This window comes from Melanerpes formicivorus, unplaced genomic scaffold (genome assembly GCF_026170545.1).
Source record: "Melanerpes formicivorus ecotype bairdi unplaced genomic scaffold, bMelFor1.0.p_v2 SCAF_2, whole genome shotgun sequence".
Taxonomy (NCBI): Eukaryota; Metazoa; Chordata; class Aves; order Piciformes; family Picidae; genus Melanerpes; species Melanerpes formicivorus.
In genome coordinates, this window is record NW_027142354.1 from 55,923,106 (window position 1) to 55,943,361 (window position 20,256).

Sequence of the window (20,256 nt, forward strand, 5' to 3'; positions counted from 1 at the left end):
GCCGGCTCACCCCACGGCCTTCCCCTGCTCCCCTCGGTTTCTCCCGCCCCAGGCGCCCCCTATGGTTGGCGTTGCCTAGAGCGCAGCCCGGCCCCGCGGCGCGCCGTGACGTCAGAGCGTCGCTGCCGCGGTTCCCGCACGTCGCTGGCGGAAGTGGCGTCACTTCCGGCTCGAGGCGGAGCGGCGCGGGGCTTGGCGGTGGCTGCGGGGAGCAGAGGCCTCTGCCGCCATGTCGACATCGCTGGGCTCCAACACCTACAACCGGCAGAACTGGGAGGACGCGGTGAGCCCTGGGGGGCGATGAGGGAGGGCCGGGGCCGGGCGGAGCTTGGCCAGCGGGGCCCTTTACTGCTTGTGGCGGTGTGGAGGCAGGGCCGTAGGGCGATGGGTGCGCGCTGAGGTGGCCCTCGGGGCAGCGTAGGGACCTCCTGGGGAGCTGCGGCCCTGCTCTGCTCACGGCTGGGAAGGGGCTGCCACGGTTACCCGGGCCCTCCGTATGGCTGAAAAAGGGTGCTGCCCTAGGTAGCCCCCCCCCCCGCGCTGTCTGCCTGCCGGCGTTTGAGTGTCTGGGAGCTGGGAAGGTCTCCCGGTAGCTAGGGAGGGCTGGTAGCTGGGCCCAGCTTCTGCCTGGGGGCGCGTTCTTTAGGGCTGAGGCCTTTCCTCGGTGGGCCCAGTGCCAACAATAGGTGGCGAGAGATGATGTCGAGGGGTATGTAGTCTGCTGCAGTCAGATTGCTGGAGTGCTAAGGTCTCGAGAATACATGTCTTGTTTGTTTGTTTGTGCCATCTTTTACTTCAAACTGCACTAGCTGGTAGGTTGTGGTTACTTCCACAACGTGAGCTTTGGGTCGTGGCTTGCATCTCTCCCAGTCTCTTTTGGAATGATTCTTTTGGTGTCTTTCAATTGGACTGATCAGTTTAACTCAGTAGTGCCAGTTCAGAGAGTCAGTCGAGTGCCTCAGATTTCCTGATTTTTCTCTCTTTTTCTGTGCAATTCAGGACTTCCCTATTCTGTGCCAGACATGTCTTGGAGAAAACCCATACATTCGAATGGTATGTGCCTGTTTGACCATCAGACCTTCTCTCTGGGGTTGGCCCTAGGGCTGTTGGGTTTCAGGGACTAAAATAAACCTGGCTGCAGGAGGAGATGCTGAGGTGGATATGTCCTCCTAATTAGCTGGTTCTGCACAACAGGGTTTGATTCCAGCCAGCATTGGCAGGTGATATCATGGTGTGTTTGGAGAATAAATCAGTCAAAAAGGGGAACAAAGTGATGATAGATGATGGTATGTTTTCTTCATGCACTGATTTAACCTCATTTTTGCTTGTCACATCCCATCTCATTCTCACCTTAAACCATAGCCAGGGCAGGGCTTAAAATGCTCTATTTTTAAGGTGTGCTTGTAAGCAAAAAATGAAGTTTCTAAGGACTTTTTTTCTGTCCCACTGACCCTGCCAAACCCTAAGCCCAAAACAGAGAGGGGAGGGGTGGGTGAGTCTAAATGCAGCACCATCAGGCAAATCCCACAATGATCTGTCTCATGTTTGACGTTGAGCTGATGACATCTCATCTTCTCCTCTCTTGTTCTTCATTTGTATTTCAGACCAAAGAAAAATATGGCAAAGAATGCAAGGTAGGTTTGTGTCTGTGTGAAGACAGAGCATCTCAAGTGGCATGCACCTGGGGAAAAGTACACTTCCATCTGGAAAAGCCTTTCAGGCTCCAGAAAAGGATGCATCTGGGTTAACAGATATTTATGCAGCTACATAACATTTTTTTTAGGTCACTCTGCTGAGAGCTGCAGAACGGAATAGGAATAGGAATGGAATAGGAGTAGGAATAGAATCATGGAATGGGAATGGAATAGGAATGGGAATGGAATAGGAATAGAAATAGAATCATGCAATAGGAATAGAATCATGGAATAGGAATGGGAATGGAATAGGAATAGGAATAGAATCATGGAATAGGAATGGGAATGGAATAGGAATAGGAATAGAATCATGGAATAGGAATAGAATCATGGAATAGGAATGGGAATGGAATAGGAATAGAATCATGGAATAGGAATGGGAATGGAATAGGAATAGGAATAGAATCATGGAATAGGAATAGAATCATGGAATAGGAATGGGAATGGAATAGGAATAGAATCATGGAATAGGAATAGAATCATGGAATAGGAATGGAATAGGAATAGAATGGGAATGGAATCATGGAATAGGAATGGAATCATGGAATAGGAATGGAATCATGGAATAGGAATAGGAATGGAATCATGGAATAGGAATAGAATCATGGAATAGGAATAGGATCATGGAATAGGAATGGGAATGGAATAGGAATAGGCATAGAATCATGGAATAGGAATAGAATCTAGGAATAGAATCATGGAATAGGATTAGAATCATGGAATAGGAGTAGAATAGGAATAGAATCATGGAATAGGAATGGGAATGGAATAGGAGTAGAATCATGGAATTGGAATAGGAATAGAATCATAGAATATGAATAGAATCATGGAATAGGAATGGAATAGGAATAGGAATAGAATCATGGAATAGGAATTGGAATGGAATAGGAATGGGAATGGAATAGGAATAGAATCATGGAATAGGAATAGAATAGGAATGGAATCATGGAATAGGAATGGAATCATGGAATAGGAATAGAATCATGGAATAGGAATAGCAATGGAATAGGAATAGAATAGCATAGAATAGAATTAACCAGGTTGGAAAAGACCTTCAAGACCATCAAGTCCAACCTATCACCCAACACCATCTAATCAACTAAACCATGGCACTGAATGCCTCATCCAATCTCTTTCTTAAACACCTCCAGTGATGGTGACTCCACCACCTCCCTGGGCAGCACATCCCAATGACCAATCCCTCTGTGAAGAACTTCCTAACATCCAGCCTGAACCTCCCCAAGCACAGCTTGAGACTGTGTCCTCTTGTTCTGGTGCTGGTTGCCTGGGGGAAGAGACCAACCCCCACCTGGCTACAGCCTTCCTTCAGGTAGTTGTAGAGGGCAATTAAGCTCTCCAATCTTGCTTCTCTTCCTCAAACTGTACACGAAGCAGATGCATCAATGCCACCAGATGAGACAGCAGTAAGTGGTGGACCAAAGGTCTCACAACCTCTCATGGAGCTTGCTTGCTGCTGGCTGGCTTACACACAATTGGTAATTTATTCCCAGTGGCTCTACACTGACATCACCTGGAGTGAAGGAATCATAGACCCAACAAGGTTGGAAGAGATCTCAGAGATCATCAAGCCCAACCTATTACCTGAAGGAGAATTTCCTTGGGAGCAGATCAGCTTTCAGCAGTTGGCTTGCTGCAGTAAACCGAAACAACCCCACAAAACCCAACAAGAACAAAACCTTCCTAAAACTTCTTTCTGTCAGAGTAAGGCACCAAACACCAAGAGGTATTGATGAGCTCAGGCACTCAGCACTAAAGTGAAGAGGTTGTGTTTGTGCTTTGAAGAGTGGTCCAGGCCAGAAGGGACCTCCAGTGGTCACCTAGTCCAACCTCCCCGCAGTCAGCAGGGACATCCCCAACTAGATGTGTCTGGGCTTCAGGTTTCCTTGCAGGAGCCTGAATGGTGGCTCCAGTGGTGTGTGACAGTGGTAGCAGTGTCAGGGTCCTGTGTTGCAGATCTGTGCCAGGCCTTTCACCGTGTTCCGCTGGTGCCCCGGCGTCCGCATGCGTTTCAAGAAGACAGAGGTGTGCCAGACCTGCAGCAAGCTGAAGAACGTCTGTCAGACCTGCCTGCTGGACCTGGAATATGGTGAGTACCAAAAGATGGGAGTTAAGTAACAAAGCTGATCTGCTTGCCTCTGAAATGGAAGCTGGTGGAACCTCTTTCCCCATGTGGATTGCTTGGCATGGCTGTCCCTGGGTAGTCTTTTAGAATCACAGACTCACAGAATCAACCAGGTTGGGAAAGGACCTCAGAGTTCATCAGGTCCAACCCAACACCTCCTGACAGCTAAACCATGGCTTCAAGTGCCACATCCAGTCCCTTTTTGAACACCTTCAGGGGTGGTGACTCCACCTCCCTGGGCAGCACATTCCAATGGCCAGTTACTCCTGGGAAGAACTTGCTCCTCACCTCCAGCCTAAATTTCCCCTGGCACAGCTTGAGACTGTGTCCTCTCATTCTGCCTCTGGTGAGACCAACTCCCACCTGTCTACAGCCTCCTTTCAGGTAGTTGTCAAGAGCAAGAAGGTCTCCCCTGAGCCTCCTCTTCTCCAGGCTAAACAACCCCAGCTCCCTCAGCCTCTCCTCACAGGGCTGTGCTCCAGACCCCTCCCCAGCCTCGTTGCCCTTCTCTGGACACATTCAAGTGTCTCAATATCCTTCTTAAACTGAAGGGCTCTGAACTGGACACAGTTCTCAAGGTGTGGCCTAACCAGTGCTGAGTACAGGGGCAGAATGACCTCCCTGCTTCTCTGGCCATGCTATTTCTGCTGCAGGCCAGGATGCCATTTGCCTTCTTGGCCACCTGGGCACACTGCTGAGCAAGTCTTGATGAGCACACCTCCCCTGAGGTTCAGGACACTGGTGTACCAGAGCAGCAGAGGAGTTACCTCTGGCTAATGCAGTAGCTCTTTCTGCTCTTTCAGCTCACGTTTCATACAGATTTGTTGTGTTGTTTTTCTCTCCTTTCTGATTCACTTCAGGTCTGCCTATCCAAGTCCGGGATGCAGGACTCTCCCTTAAGGATGAGATGCCCAAGTCTGATGTCAATAAAGAGTACTACACCCAGAACATGGAACGAGAGGTGAGAACAGGCACCGTGCCCACGTCTGGGTGCGGAGTGGGGAGGAAGGCCCTAGCTCAGAATCATAGAGTCAGTAAGGTTGGAAAAGACCTCAAAGATCATCAAGTCCAACCTGTCACCCATGACCTCATGATTAATAAAGCATAGCTCCAAGTGCCACATCCAATCCCCTCTTGAACACCTCCAGGGGTGGTGACTCCACCACCTCCCTGGGCAGCACATTCCAACGGCTAACAACTCTCTCTGGGAAGAACTTTCTCCTCAACTCCAGCCTAAACTTCCCCTGGCACAGCTTGAGGCTGTGTTGTGACAGTTTTAGGCTGTGCCTTTAAGGATAATGCAGCCTTTTCCATTTGCTTCTCTGACTGAGTTAGCTGTGGTTTGTGTGTGGGGGGAGAACTGAACTTTTCTCACTACCACATGTGTCCTCCTGTTCTGGTGCTGGTTGCCTGGGAGAAGAGACCAACCCCCTCCCTTGTAGACAGCAAGAAGGTCTCCCTTGAGCCTTCTTCAGGCTAAGCACCCCCAGCTCCCTCAGCCTCTCCTCACAGGGCTGTGCTCCAGACCCCTCCCCAGCCTCACTGCCCTTCTCTGGACAGCTTCAAGAGTCTCAAGGCTGTTCTTATATGAGGGGCCCAGAACTGGACACAGTTTGTTTGCTTTGGTTGTGTGCACTGGTTTTCAGTGGTGATGCTTACATCATTATTCATGTTTTAACTGCTGCCTAGATATCCAACTCTGATGGCACTAGACCAGTTGGTGCCCTGGGAAAAGCTACTTCTACCAGTGACATGCTGCTGAAGCTGGCTCGGACCACTCCTTACTATAAACGGAACCGTCCTCACATCTGTTCCTTCTGGGTGAAAGGAGAGTGCAAGAGAGGGGAAGAGTGTCCCTACAGGTACAGACACAGCTGAGTTCATCTCACCACGCTCACAGGCAGCTTCCCTTGGGGTTTGAAGGGCAGGAAATGCTGCAGTGTGCAGGGGACTCAACCCTGGGGCTGGGGTCAGTGCGGCAGCGCTGGTGAATGCATCTTTGTTGGGGCAGATTCCTCTGGGGTGGATCCACTGCATGGTCCTGGAGTGCTCTGCTGAAGCAGTGGCTGCAGCTCTTCTCTTGCATAGTTCATTTCCCCCCTTTGTGGCGTCAGTCCTCTCAGGCAGAGAGCTTTGTGTCTGAACAAGAGGCCTTTGAAACCCAGCTCTTGTATTTTGTAGTGCTGGATGCTGAGCTGTCAAGAGTGCCTTTCATTCAGAACTTGAGGCATTCACAACTGGCTGCAGATTGAAGTTCTCAGGGCTTTTTGTCCTATTTTGGCATGTTTGTGTGAGGAGGGTTAAGCCCCTAAGGTGGGAAGGCAGCAGACAAGAGTCACTTGACCTGCTGCAGCCGTGACTGGTGGCATGAAACGCTTTGTCTGCTGACCTTTAGGCACGAGAAACCTACAGACCCTGATGATCCTCTGGCTGATCAGAACATCAAAGATCGTTACTATGGCATCAATGACCCTGTGGCTGACAAGCTGCTGAAAAGAGCATCAACCATGCCTCGCCTAGACCCCCCTGATGACAAGACCATCACCACGCTCTACGTTGGAGGGCTTGGAGATACCATCACCGAGTCGGATCTCAGGTGGGTTGGTGATTGCTGCTCATCTTGTGAGTGAGGGGAACCTCTTGCAAAGGAAATAAGAGAAGGAAAGTAAATCTGGTTGTCAGTTTTCTTAATGGGGAGCTGGCTGGTGGGCAAGTGCAGAGGAGTGCCAGCTTGTTTGAGAGCAGCCAAACAGGCACATTTCAGAGGCTTGGATTAAAATTCCCCTGTTTAAAGATGAGTCATCCTCCTGAGCTGTTGAGGAGACTTAGGGCCACAAAAATGATCAAGGGGTTGGAACACCTCTGCTGCAAAGATAAGCTGAAGGAGCTGGGGTTGTTCAGCCTGGAAGAGAGGAGGCCTGATAGGGACCTTCTGGTACCTGAAGGGGCCTACGAGAAGGCTGCAGGGGGACCATTTGCAAAGGCCTGTGTTGACAGGACAAGGGACAATGGCTTCAAACTACAGAAGGAGAGATTGATTGGATGTTAGGAACAGATTCTTCACCATGAGGGTGATGGCACACTGGAACAGGTTGCCCTGGGAGGTGGTTGGGGCCCCATCCCTGGGAGATGCTGAAAGTGAGGCTCGACAGCGCTCTGGGCAACCTGATCTAGTTGAGGATGCCCCTGCTTGGTGCAGAGGGGGTTGGACTGGATGACCTTCAGAGGTCCTTTCTAACCCAGAGCAGTCTGTGATTCTGCTGCAGCCTTTTGATTGCTCCATGACTGCCCAGGGGGGCAAGAGAGACTTGATGTTGAGCGGTCAGCCTGCGCCCGTGATGGGCAAAAGAAAGGAGCCGAGCGTCCTCGCGTCTGTGCAGCAGGTGTGCCTAGGAGGGGTGGGCTTCCATCCTCATGGTGTCGTTTCCCTGCCCTGCCCTGCCCAGAAACCACTTCTACCAGTTTGGGGAGATCCGGACGATCACGGTGGTGCAGCGGCAGCAGTGCGCCTTCATCCAGTTCGCCACGCGGCAGGCGGCGGAGGTGGCTGCCGAGAAGTCCTTCAACAAGCTGATCGTCAACGGCCGCCGGCTCAACGTCAAGTGGGGAAGGTGAGCGCAGCCCGGGCGGCCGCCGCTGCCAGCGCCTCCCCTCCGCTCCTGCAGGCCTGCACTCAGCCTGCCCTGGGGACTGGCTTTCGGGCAGCGGGGCCTGGGTTGGAGGTGACACACATTTGTGTGAGGGCTTTCCTGGCTGAGGGTTAGGGAGTTTCGATTCTAATCCCCACAATCTGAGAAGGACATTGAGACACTTGAATGTGTCCAGAGAAGGGCAACGAGGCTGGGGAGGGGTCTCAGGTCCTGTGAGGAGAGGCCAAGGGAGCTGGGGTTGCTTAGCCTGGAGAAGAGGAGGCTCAGGGGAGACCTAATTGCTCTCTACAACTACCTGGAGGGAGGTTGTAGCCAGGAGGGGGTTGGTCTCTTCTCCTAGGCAACCAGTGGCAGAACAAGAGGACACAGTCTCAAGCTGTGCCAGGGGAAGTTTAGGCTGGAGGTGAGGAGAAAGTTCTTCCCAGCAAGAGTTATTTGCCATTGGAATGTGCTGCCCAGGGAGGTGGTGGAGTCACCATCCCTGGAGGTGTTCAAGAGGGGATTGGAGGTGGCACTTGGAGCCATGGTTTAGTTAGTCATGAGGTGCTGGGTGATAGGTTGGACTTGATGATCTCTGAGGTCTTTTTCAACCTTATTGACTCCATGATTCTCTGAGGAGACCTTATTGTGGCCTTCCAGTATCTGAAGGGGGCCTACAAGAAAGCTGGGGAGGGACTTTTTAGGGTGTCAGCTCCTGCAGGGTTGGATGTTAGGCTGGTTTGGGTAGTGATTTAGGGTCGGGTTTGAGCAGTGGGATCTGGGTTGGAGGTGACACAGATTAGTGTGAGGGGTTTCCTGGCTGAGGGTTAGGAAGTTTTGATTCTAATCCATCTTCTCCAAGGAGACCTTATTGTGTCCTCCCAGTGTCTGAAGGAGGCCTACCAGAAAGCTGGGGAGGGACTTTTTAGGGTGTCAGGGAGTGACAGGACTGGGGAGGATGGAACAAAACTAGAAGTGGGTAGATGCAGAGTGGATGTTAGAAAGAAGTTCTAACCCCATGAGGGTGGTGAGAGCCTGGCACAGGTTGCCCAGGGAGGAAGTAGAAGCCTCATCCCTGGAGGTGTTTGCAGCCAGGCTGGATGTGGCTGTGAGCAACCTGCTGTAGTGTGAGGTGTCCCTGCCCTTGGCACATGGCAGGGAGGTTGGAACTAGATAATCCTTGAGGTCCCTTCCACCCCTGACAATTCCATGATTCTGTAAGCACCTTTTGCACAGTTTGTGGCTGCTGTCTCTGGTGTTCCCTGGAGTTTATCTTTGGCCCTGAAGCAACAGTTCTGGGTTAGATGATGTGGAACTATTGTGGTGTGAATATCTGTGTGTTGTGGTGTGAATATCTGCCTAGCCTGCATTTCCTCATCTGGTTCTCAAACTTCTGTCTGCTTTTCAGGTCCCAAGCAGCAAGAGGAAAAGAAAAGGACAAGGAAGGGACTACAGAATCTGGGATAAAGTTGGAGCCAGTTCCAGGGCTTCCTGGAGGTACAGGAGTTGTTTTCACCTCTCAAACACTTGATGCTGACCAGCTTCCAGGAGAAGGGCTGGTGTTGAACCTCAGAGCAGTGACAGCTGTTGGGAGGGTGGAGGCACTGGTGAGCTCAAAGCAGTCACTTAGAAAAGGTTTGCAGCAGAGCCAGCTGGAATGGGAGGCAGGCTTTGTCCAGAAGCAAATTCTTGATGAGAAGAGAGCTCTGTATGTGATGAGTGAAAAGTTAAAGCTGGATGAGAGTTCCTTAGATCTGAGAGTGCTGGCACCCCATGCTTTGCAAAGCTTGGTTGGTGTTCTCTTCATCTGGTGAGTGTTGTATGATGGACAAAGCAAAGCTGGGTTTGGGTGAAGGAGAATGGGACAGTTCTGGAGCTTCAGTGCAGCCCTGCTTCTCCCTTTGATTCATATGTGCAGGAGTGGCAGCAGTTTGCCCTTGTGGCAGAGCTGATTGTGTGTCCTGGGAGCAGATACCTCTGCATGCCTTGATGGAGAGATTTTCCATAACCACTGTGTGCTTTTCCTGCAGCTCTCCCCCCTCCTCCAGCTGCAGAAGAGGAGGCTTCTGCAAATTACTTCAACCTACCTCCAAGTGGCCCTCCTGCTGTGGTTAACATTGCCTTGCCTCCTCCTCCTGGCATTGCTCCACCACCACCTCCAGGTACTTGTGGTTCCCCTTCCCCTGGGGGTGTGCTGGGACGATCTAGTCCTCCCTTGACTGCACTGCAGCACTGCTGCATGCCCTGGGTTGCTTTTCCTCATCCCTGATCATACAGATCCAAAGTGAGCTGTCAGCACAGCTCAGCAGGGCTGCCTGTTGTGCTGTGCATTCACTTGCAGATCCTCAGGCAGGTCAGAGGTCCCTGGTACTGAGATTTGCTCGGTGCTTTGCTGGCTGTGGAAGTGCTGCTGGTGGAGCACCAGCCTGTGCTTGCTTGGGTGCATTATACCCATCCAGAGGCACTTTCTAATGGGATGGAAGACATCTTGTGGATGTTTTGCTTTTCTCCCCAGCTGAGTAGTGAACAGGTAGTCTGGCCTTACAGACACCTGTCCAGCCTCCCCACCAGCTTTTAGGGATGTTGGGGCTGTTCAGCCGGGAGAAAAGAGGGCTCCAGGGAGACCTTAGAGCAGCTTTCCAGTACCTGAAGAAGGGGGCCTACAAGAAAGCTGAGGAATGAGTTTGCACAAGGGCTTGTTATGATAGGATGAGAAGGAAGGGAATGAAGCTTAAGGAGGGGAGATTTGGACTGGATGTTAACAAGACATTCTGTACAGTGTGGGTGGTGAGACACTGGAGCAGGTTGCCCGGGGCGGGTCATGGATGTCTCCTCCCTGGAGGTGTTCAAGGCAAGGTTAAATGAGGCCTTGAGCAAGCATGTCTAGTGGAAGGTGTCCCTGTCCATGGCAGGACAGTTGGAGCTGAATGATCTGTAAGGTCCCTTCCAGCCCAAGCCATTGTGTGGATCTGTGTGTGTTGGGTGAGGATTGCTCCCAGCTGTGCTGGAAAAGAGGGGAAGGAGTTGGGGCATTGGGAGAGCCATGGGAGCTGCACACAGCTGGGAGGCAGCTGTTCTCTGGGGGTAGGTTTGAGCTGCACTTCCTCTGCACTGGTGGTTGTGCTGCATTGTCTGAAGCTGCCAACTTTGTTCCTGCAGGTTTTGGACCACACATGTTCCATGCCATGGGGCCCCCTCCTCCCTTCATGAGAGCCCCGGGGCCCATTCACTACCCGTCTCAAGATCCCCAGCGGATGGGTGCCCACGCCGGGAAGCACAGCAGCCCCTAGCACCTCCTGTCCCTTCTCCTCCTCCTCCTCCTCCTCCTCCTCCTCCTCCTGAAAGTAAATGTTATTTTCTAGTTACCATGGTAGCACCATATGTTGAGCTAGAGAAGCCTTATTCCCTGCTTGCAGACGCTGGGCCAGCCCAGCGCCGTCTCTCCGCTGGCTGATCCCACGGTGGGCACGTCCCAGATCTTTTGTTTAGAGTTGGGTTTAGGGGGTGGGGGGCAGGTAGAAGGGCTGGGGTGGGGTGAATCAGGTGTACCAGGATTACAGAGCTGTCCCTGTGTCCTGTTTGGAAATAAACCATTGGGAAAAAGAAAACCAAACCCAAGGCCACTTTTCAAACCCATTCGGTACCCAACGCTGCTGACAGGGCTCTGGGCTGCCTGATCCAGTTGAGGATAGATGACCTTCAGAGGTCCCCATCCTAGGACTGTTTAAATCTTTCCAGAGACTGTCAGGTAACTGATGACTTTTTTTTCCCCTCATGAAGTATTAAACCAAGGCTGGACCAGAGCTGGCAAACAACCTCAGCAGCTGTGCCAACCCCATGGCTCTGCCTTACTCTTGCCACAGAATTCTCTTCCCTCCTTTTCCCTGGCTTCTTGCTTAAAACAAAAACCAAACCCAAAACACACACAGCAGCTTTTTTTCTGATGCTTTCACTTGTAATCCTGCATGTCCTGAGCAAGATAGGAGTTAGGAGAGGTGAGCAGCCCCCAGGTAGTGCAGGTGTGACAGGGAGGGACAGGTCAGCAGGTGTCTGGCTGTGCTGGCCTCTGTGGTGATGCAGAGAGGAGGACAGGGGGAAGCTGCAAGCTTCTCTGGGGTATATTTGGACCATGACTGGGGCTTGTGCATGCAGAGGTGGAGCCCATTTCATCCTGCTTAGGGTAAGACTTGAAACTTTCCTCTCTGTGCTCCTTCTGTAGCGTTTGCCCCGGAGCAGCCATGTCCTGCACGGAGCCTGCCCTTGGGCAAGGTGTGTGCACGTGTGGCTGGAGGAGTTTAATCCTGTTTGTCAGCTCCTTTCATGCAGTGGATCTGTGGAGATCTTCCTGTAAAGCAAAACATGCTGGGGACCTGCTCTGAAGCTTCTTTTGCTTGCTTTAAGGAATTACACATTAAAATAGCTGACTTTTTTTTTCCCCCCCCAACACTTTGCTCAGACCTTGCTGCTTCCTGGAGCACAGCAACCAAGGACTCTGATTTTTATTGGGCTGCTGCCAAAGCCAAGGGGACTTGAGGCAGTGACAGCAGGTTCACTTTTATGTGCCAACCTGTACAGTGCCACTGGATCACAGGATCACAGTCTCACAGTATAACTTAGGTTGGAAAGGACCTCGAGGATCATCGAGTCCAACCTATCAACACAGACCCCACAGATCCCACAGGCACTGCCAGCCCTGCCAGACTGCTGGAGGTGGCACAGCACATGTAGCACCAGGGTATGCCTGGCAGGCTGCCTGTGGAGAAGGAGCTGAGCTGTGGGCACAGGCACCTGGTTTAGCTTTTGTTGGGTGAGAGCCATCCCAGGGCAGTGCTGGAGGGTGGGCAGAGGCCTCCTGGTGCAGGGGGGAGGCCTGCAGCATCTGCCACTGCTCTGGCCCTCCAAGTCTGTGCTCTTGGAGCCTGAGTGCTGTGCAGGCCAATCCCAAATGCAAGCAGGCTTTACATGATTGCAGTTTATTTATTATTCCCAGCCAGGCCCCAGGGGTACACAGATTCCTCTGATGGACAAAGAGGGGAGATTCCTCTGATGGACAAAGAGGGGAGAGATGGGTTTGGAACAGGGCAGCAATCACAAAACCTTAATAAAGGATCAGATCTTTATCCATTTCCTTGTCTTCTACTTCAGTGGGGAGAAAGTCTCCTGCCTCAAGGCTGTGGCAGCAGAGTCCCTGTGTGAGGCCTGCTCTGTGCATGTCTGCACACCTTCACAAGGTCACTTCACAAGCAAGGACACCCTGAATTGCCCTTTCACCACAAAATCTACTTGCCCAGTTTAACCACAGCAGTGGGAAGAGGAACTTTCCCCCTGACCCTCCTGCTTCTGCAAGGTTGTGTGAAGGTGACATGAAGAGTCTCCCACAAGCCATTGTGGAAAGCCTGTGTTAAGCTGGAGGCTTTTGCTAGGAGTTAGCAGATGTTCTGGTGCCTGTCCTACAGGCTGTTGTTAGCTGTGTCCCCCTCTGAGTCACTGCTGGGAGTGTTGGTGCCGCTGGACCCTCCCTGCTGGAGCAGCCTATGCCTGCTCTGGAGTCGCATCTGCACTGCTTCTCCTTCCCACTCATGCTGAGGCTACCAGAATTCCCTGGTGGTATCTCCAGACTGGTGCAATTCCACAGTGCAGGGGGTCTGAGCAGGGCCTGGTCCTTGCTGACCAGCTGGCTGAAGCAGCCCTGGCATGAGGCAGTGCCAAGGCTGAGGTGTTTAAGCGAGGCATGCAGGAGCGGCAGGAAGGGGACCTGGCAGCTGCCAAGCGCCAGTAGCTTGTGGAAAAGGGGGCACAGGTTTCCCATTCCCAACACTCCCCTCTAGCCTGGTTGTGCTGTGTTGGTAAACAGGCAGATTCCCAGCTCCTTCTCTCTTTCTGTTGCCCAGCCAAGCCCAGGTTAACTGCTTTGAACGTGCCAGTGCCTCCAGTCCGTGTTTTGTGGCTGCTCTTCAATTATCACCTCCTCCCGCTGCCCTGAGCGGAATGACAGATGCAGAGTTGTCCTGCAGATGGAATTTCTCTGCTCAGACAGCAGCTGTTCAAGCAGGGCTTGTGTGTCAGTGAAGAAGCAGCAGGAGACCTGGGTGTTGCAGCTGGTGGTGCTGCCATTCTCCATGGGGCAGGGAAGAGGACAGGCAGGATGGAAGCTCACCAGGATCTGCTCGCGGTAACGATGAGAGCCTGGCTGGACAGCTAAGCACTAAGTGCCCTTGGGGACAGCTGCTGGCATGAGGGGAGTTCAAAATGGTCCCAGGCTTGAGCTTGTTCAAACCCCACTGAAGAGGATGATGATTTGAGACCACCAGCTTAGCTTTCATGAGGCACACTTCCTCCCCTCCCCTCTCCCCTCTCCTCTCCCCTCCCCTCCCCTGGGCAGCATGTCGGAGCCTAGCGAGAGAAGCAGCTGCCGGGGCAGGGAGCCTGAGCCCTACAGCTCCTCGCTCTCCGGCAGGATCCTCACCCAGCCCTGTGCCACTCTGTTGAAGTTGGGTCTGTGGGAAATCACCTCCAGAGCACTCAGGTTATCCAGCTCCACGGCAGGCATGGAGAACAGGTCACTGACCAGCGCGCTGTCGAAGGGGGCAGCGGTCCTGCGGCAGGAGAGGAAGGTTTAGCGCTTCAAGGAGAGGCTGTGGGTGGTGGGAAGGGGGTGGGAAAAGGTCTGGGTTTGCTAACTCTGAGCCCAGCAGCCATCCAGCAATGCCTGCAGGAAGTGACAGCCCTCCTCTTCCTCACCAGGATGCCATCAGGGCCTCTGCAAGCCCACTGAGGTTCTTGAACGGAGCAGCTCTCAACTCAAGCTCTGGCAAGCCTGGAGAGTTGGGGCTTGGTGCCTGAGCGTCAGTGGCTGTGCAGGGGAGGCAGGAAGTGCTCCCATGACCATGGTGTGTTCTTGAGGGCTGTGCCCACAGCAGCAGGGATGTGCTGGGCATGAAAGGGGTTAGGTGGAGAGAGCAGGTGATGGGGACAAACTCCCTGGTCTTTAGAAAGTGACTTGTCCACAGCCAATGCGTTCTGCAGAGGGCTGGGGCTGATGGATGGCTCCAGCACATGTGCAGGCAAAGCTCTCTCTTGGCCCTGGCTCCAGTCAGCCTTTTGGGACAGCTTCTCTTGGACTATGACTAACAAGAGGAGCGGTCTGGGGGCAAGAGCTGTCATCCATTCCCGGAGAAATGTGGAAAGGGACTGGAAAAGAGGAGTGCCAGCCCCCCAAAAGCCAAGAATGTTGGTTTTGGAGCAGCACAGGGAGGCTGAGCTCTCGACGAGCCATGGCTGGGAATGTTTGCCTTGGGAGGCGCTGCTCCAACGGCAGAGACGTGGCACAGCTTTGCAACAGGGAGAAATGAAGGGGGGGAAAGGTAAAGGGCAGAGGTTTGTTCCAGAAACTCTCCTGCCTGGGAATAAAAGCAATCCTTTCCAAAGCTGGGATTTTACTCTCTCTTCAGGCAGCTCACCTTAGGCTGTTGTACCTCAGCCTGGACACTGGAAGCCGGGAATAAACCCGTCTGCCTCAACACAAGTTGCTGTCGGGATGGTGACCTTGCCCTGTGAGCCACGTGAGCTGTGCTGGGCTTCACCTAGCCTTAGGCAAGGCCTCTGGCTGTTGGCTAGCCAATTTGTCCCCACAAGCTTGTGTCTTTCTGCAGCACTGCCCAAACTTGAGAAGCCATTTAAAAGCCAGCAGGCTTGGGAGATGGTGAAAAGCAGCCTGAGGCTCTGAATCTTCATGCCTCAGGGAAGAGTTAGAAGAGGTGGCAAGAGGCTTGGTGTTAAATTAGCATCCATCTGTATTAAATAACAGCTCAGGACTTTAAATAGAAAGGCAGCTTGTGAGAGGGGAGGAGAAATGGTACAGGGTAAGGCATTATTCAGAAACATGCCCTTGCTTCAGTCCCTGGCCAGAAATAAGAACTGAGGCAGGAACATGGCGAAATGTTGGAAGAAAAGAGCCAGGTTTCTGCAGCAGCTCCTTGTTCTCCTGCTACAGCACCTCCTCAGCTCCTACTGCTCCAGTAACTGGCTGAGGAGCTGGGAAGGAGACCCTGAGGGAACAGTTGCCTGTGGGTTCCTGTCCCTTCTGTTGGCCCCAATGCCTCCTCTCACTGTCTCTCAGCCCTGTTCACCCCAATGCCTCCTCTCACTCTCTCTCAGCCCTGTTCACCTCAATGCCTCCTCTCACTCTCCCTCAGCCCTGTTCACCCCAATGCCTCCTCTCACTCTCAGCCCTGTTCACCCCAATGCCTCCTCTCACTCTCTCTCTCAGCCCTGTTCACCCCAATGCCTCCTCTCATTCTCACTCTCAGCCCTGTTCACCCCAGTGCCTCCTCTCATTCTCTCTCTCAGCCCTGGTCACCCCAATGCCTCCTCTCACTCTCTCTCAGCCCTGGTCACCCCAATGCCTCCTCTCACTCTCTCTCAGCCCTGTTCACCCCAATGCCTCCTCTCACTCTCTCTCAGCCCTGTTCACCCCAATGCCTCCTCTCACTCTCTCTCTCAGCCCTGTTCACCCCAATGCCTCCTCTCATTCTCTCTCTCAGCCCTGGTCACCCCAATGCCTCCTCTCACTCTCTCTCAGCCCTGTTCACCCTAGTGCCTCCTCTCACTCTCCCTCAGCCCCACTCCAGTGCAGACCAGTGTGCTGTTACACTTTCACTGGTGTGGGAGGGGAAACATGGAGTGGAGAGCTCAGTATGCAGCAGCCTTTTGCTGTGCACTTTGCCCAGGCCCCAGGGCTGAGAGAGAAGAGCAGCAAGGAGATGGTGACAGGAACACCTCAGCTCTGGTGGTGGTCAGGCTGGCCTCTGCCCTTCAGGATGGCATTCCCATGTGGAGGGGTTGCAGTCCTGTTCCCCATGACTCAGTTGCAGCCCTGGCACGGGCTCAGGGATGTTGCTGTCTACAGAGGCTCAGCACCATGGCAAATGGTCTGATGGGGAGCAGTGCTGTGTCCAGGTAGGGAGCTCAGGTGGGAGCTTGCTTAGTGGGCTGGGACTGGGCCACCAAGGGTAATGTGCCTTCATGAAAGGCTTTCAGTGAGGAGAAGAGCCAGGACCTTGGGCTGCAGATGGTGTTCAGTTTACAAGTTCAATTCTACCTTGGGCTGCTGCTGCTCCAGCTTCTGGATCCCCACTAAGCTCCTTTCCAGAGAGGTGGGTTTATTTTCTAGGTGGTCTCTGCTCCCAACCTTGACCCCAGCATGATCTGAAGGTGTGAGGAGGCACAGCAGCTGTGCTTTATCAGAAGCAGCCACAGGACTTGGAACTTGCCAGGCTCAGCCACCAGAAACTCCCTGGCCTGGAGACATCAATCTCAAGCAGGTGTTTGGAAGGAATCTGGTGACCTCTTAGCACCTTGTGGGAAGATTAACCTTGCACTCCTACCACTTCCAGCAGATACCTTAAATTTAGGAGAGAGACTTGGCAGTGCCTGTGGCATTCCTTCACCCAGCCCAGAGCTGAGCCTGGCTGGTAGCACCAGCAATTCCATCCTCAGGACCATGGGGATGAGAATCAGTCCTCCCAGATTTCATCCCTCAAGGCTACCCAGTAAGATCAAGCAGCTTAAGGATGCACAGCCTGGGTGGTGGAGCTGAGAGGAAATCTGGGTTGCTGCTGGAAGCAGGGGAGCCAAGGAGGAGCTCCTCAGGAGGATAAGCAGGGCACGGACCGTTGTGTTTCCCTGGCAGGATGGTGAGCACTGCTTGAGCTCGAAGGGCTTGGCCAAGGGATGGTCGGGCTGGCAGGGCCTGCCCCTTGGGCAGCATTACCTGTTGAAGCTCCTGAAGTCCCATGGGTAGGGTCTGATGGGCACCTGGTTCTCGAAGTGCACAGTGTGGGGCCCGTCCCCGAGCAGCCCCTGCCACGGGGAGCGGTAGCCCTTGGGGATGGCAGTGGCGTTGAACTTCTCCGGGGGCACTTCTTTGAGGGGGCTCGAGTACCCTGCAGGGGGAGGGGGAGAGATGGCAGGGGCTGCTGTGGCCTCAGCTGGGCTGGGGCAAGGTGGCCAGCAGAGGACAGGGGGCTGGGAACAGCCCTGCCTCCCGTGGCCGTGGAGGCCCTGCTGCTGGGGGCAGGACTCTGTGTGTGCACCATAGATACAGGTTAGAGATTTATATACACAGAAACCTGGGGGGAGGGGGTGGGGAGGGCACCTCAACAGGCAGCAGCTTGCTGTCTCCAGCCCCACATCACAGAGGTTTTCAGCTCTGGGGTGTAGGAGGCTTTTACCTGGTGCCAGAGCATCGGGGTTGAGGATTTTGCTCATCTGCAAGACTTTCTCTGTCTTCTTGGGCACTGCAGGGGGACCGCCCTGGGGTGATGCTGCCACATGGAGCTCAGAGTGGAAACTTGGCTGGTCCTCCCCTGCCTGTGGAGGGCAGAGTCAGTGGGCACTGGGAGCTCCTGTGCCCTGGTCAGTGACCTGGGAGGCTGTTCAGAGCGCCCTCACAGCTTCCTTCAGCTACTCACCGAGCACTCATTTGCCGTCGGGTCACCTTTCCCAGCGTGCTGTGAGCCACTTGCTCCTGACAGCTGCAGGAAGTAAGGAGAGGGGTTAGTGGGTGCAGAGGAAGCCTGATTCCATCTCTTTGCTCTCCAGTGGTTGCTGGAGCTGCTGCTTGCCCCTCTCCATGCCCAGCCCACCAAACCATCTCTCCACCTTGCCACACTGGGCAGCCGAGAGACCCTGAACCGCGCCAAGAACTGGCTTCCTGGCAAAGGCTGTGAGAGGCAGGGCAGGGCTGACCTGCTGGTGGGCAGGGCTGTCCTGCTGGTGGGCAGGGCTGTGGCACAGACCCACCTGCCTGTACCCACTGGGATGCTCGAAGATGAAGCGCTGCATCCGCCGCTGGCGCTGCTGGAAGAGCTGGGAGCCGCGGTTGTCGCGCAGGGAGAGCTCCTCGATCATCAGGTCCTGCGGGGTGCTTATCTTCTTGCCCAGGTCCAGCCGGGGCACTGGGGAGGCCAGGGCAGAACACAGCCACAGCTGAGGCAGCTGCACTGCTGGAGGGCCCCGTGCCCAGCACAAGGAAGTTGTGTCCCCTTCACAGGGTCCTTGGCACGTGGGTGGGCCTGTGCCCGCGCCGGGAGCCGCACTGGGGAGCGGTGTTTGCTCCGTGTGGGCGACTGTCAGGGAGGAGTCTCAGCTCCAGAGGCTGAGGCAGCCTCTCCTGCCCCCCATGCATGGACCTCTACAGCCTTCAACATGCAAGTGTTGCCTCTTTGGGCTGTAGTGCAAGGGGACCGAGAACATGGGCGCAGAGGCCCTGGGGAGTCAGGCTAGTGGCCCCAACCAGAGCAGAGTCTGGCCCCCAGGCAGGGTGGGCAGCACTACCCTAGGACCAGTGGCACCCCAGACCCCCTTACCATCTTCAGGGCCTGGTTTCATGATGGCCATCACTTGGTGCTGCGCTCCTGGGGCAGCTCTGTGGGAGAGGAACAGATCCTGCCCAGCTGGAAGAGAGAAGTAGCCCTGGGGTAACACCAAGCATGAGGATGTGTCGGTCCTAGGTGTGCCATGCACAGAGGCCAGGCTTTGACTGAGCATCTCCCCCAGCCAGCATCACCTCTGAACACCTCTGCTGGTCAGCAGCATCCCCAGTGTTGCTCTCCATTCCCTTCTGTAGGTGTAGGGAAAGGTCCAATGCATGCCACCCCTTAGCCCCTGCTCCTTGTCTTTCCCCTGCCTTTCTTTAGGGCAGAAAATGTCCCCAGCTCTGTTCTTGCCTGCAGTGAGTCAACATCCTCATGTCCACAGGCCCCTTGCAGCAACACCCACTGCCCACAGGCTGCCAGGCAAACAGAGGCTCTGCTGCCCCCCCCAGCCAGCACCTCTGCCTCAGCAGAGCTATTTTCAGCTGCTGGCCCTGAGGGTGCAGGGAGTACAACCCTGACCCTGCTGGGCAGCGGTGAGGTGGGACATGGGGTCCCCATCCCTGCTCATTGGGCTGGGCTGCTCCTTAGCTTCCAGCTTCATCATGAGAAGGCAGCTGGAGGCCAGCTCTGGTCTGAGACCCATGAGCTGCCACCCACAGCAGCACCCTCCCATTCTGTTCAGCAAGTGCAGGATTTGGCCCTGTTTGGCTCATCTCACAACCCTCAGCTTGGGCTGGTGCTGTGCACTTCCCCTAAGAGCCCTGGAGAGCAGGAGGTCCCTCAGGGCTGGGGGTGCCCTGGCATGCAGCTCCCTGGCAGCTCTGAGCTCATCTGCTTGGTGAGTCTAGGATCCATGCCCTGTCCTCCCTTTGACCACCACACCCCCAACCCCCCACCCCCGTGAGGAGCCCTGAATCCCACAGTGGTGACATTTTCAAGCCCCATGCACCCTCTGACCCAGCACGGGATCTCACCTCCCCTACCTGGCCAGTGAACACCCCAGATGCTGGGGACCAAAGATGTTCTCCTGCTGCGCTGGGGGTGAAGCTGAAGCCAAGCTGTGGCCACCAGTGCTCGGTGGCCCCAGCTGGCCCTCCGCGGCACCCCCGGGCTCCCTGCCGCTCGCCCTGACCCGTGCTGAGCTCCGGCCCAGATGCCAAGGTCCTGCTGAGGGACAGCAGTTATTTCTGGCTGAGAAAGGGGGTGGAGCAGGGCTGACCCTTGGGGACCGGGATGTCGCCACCGCGACACGGAGCGGGGCTGACACTTGAGGACCGGGATGTCGCCACCGCGACACGGAGCAGGGCTGACCCTTGGGGACTGGGATGCTGTCACCCCGGCACGGAGCGGGGCTGACCCTTGGGGACTGGGATGCTGTCACCCCGGCACGGAGCGGGGCTGATCCTTGGGGA

General features: G+C 54.4%; 2 protein-coding genes across 4 annotated transcripts; one reads left to right on the top strand and one right to left on the bottom strand.

Moving 5' to 3' along the window:
• The first annotated feature begins 161 nt into the window (after positions 1 to 161).
• On the top strand, positions 162 to 12,590 carry RBM22 (RNA binding motif protein 22). Its single transcript, XM_068162179.1, has 11 exons — positions 162 to 283; positions 1,000 to 1,053; positions 1,605 to 1,634; positions 3,669 to 3,801; positions 4,698 to 4,798; positions 5,527 to 5,699; positions 6,233 to 6,433; positions 7,284 to 7,448; positions 8,875 to 8,963; positions 9,497 to 9,628; positions 10,626 to 12,590. Exons 1-11 carry the CDS (start codon positions 230 to 232, stop codon positions 10,754 to 10,756), a joined length of 1,263 nt encoding a protein of 420 aa, XP_068018280.1. The 5' UTR covers positions 162 to 229; the 3' UTR covers positions 10,757 to 12,590.
• On the bottom strand, positions 12,424 to 20,012 carry MYOZ3 (myozenin 3). Of its 3 annotated transcripts, none has more exons than XM_068162212.1 (7): positions 19,828 to 20,012; positions 18,836 to 18,894; positions 18,270 to 18,424; positions 17,939 to 18,001; positions 17,699 to 17,837; positions 17,239 to 17,410; positions 12,424 to 14,062 (listed from the first exon to the last, which is right to left on the bottom strand). In XM_068162212.1, exons 2-7 carry the CDS (start codon positions 18,864 to 18,866, stop codon positions 13,900 to 13,902), a joined length of 723 nt encoding a protein of 240 aa, XP_068018313.1. In that variant the 5' UTR covers positions 18,867 to 18,894; positions 19,828 to 20,012; the 3' UTR covers positions 12,424 to 13,899. The 3 variants fall into 3 exon arrangements, with proteins under 3 accessions (XP_068018313.1, XP_068018295.1, XP_068018304.1); XM_068162194.1 differs by having other exon boundaries at positions 18,836 to 18,922; XM_068162203.1 differs by having other exon boundaries at positions 18,836 to 18,922; positions 19,819 to 20,012.
• Positions 20,013 to 20,256: the final 244 nt, after the last annotated feature.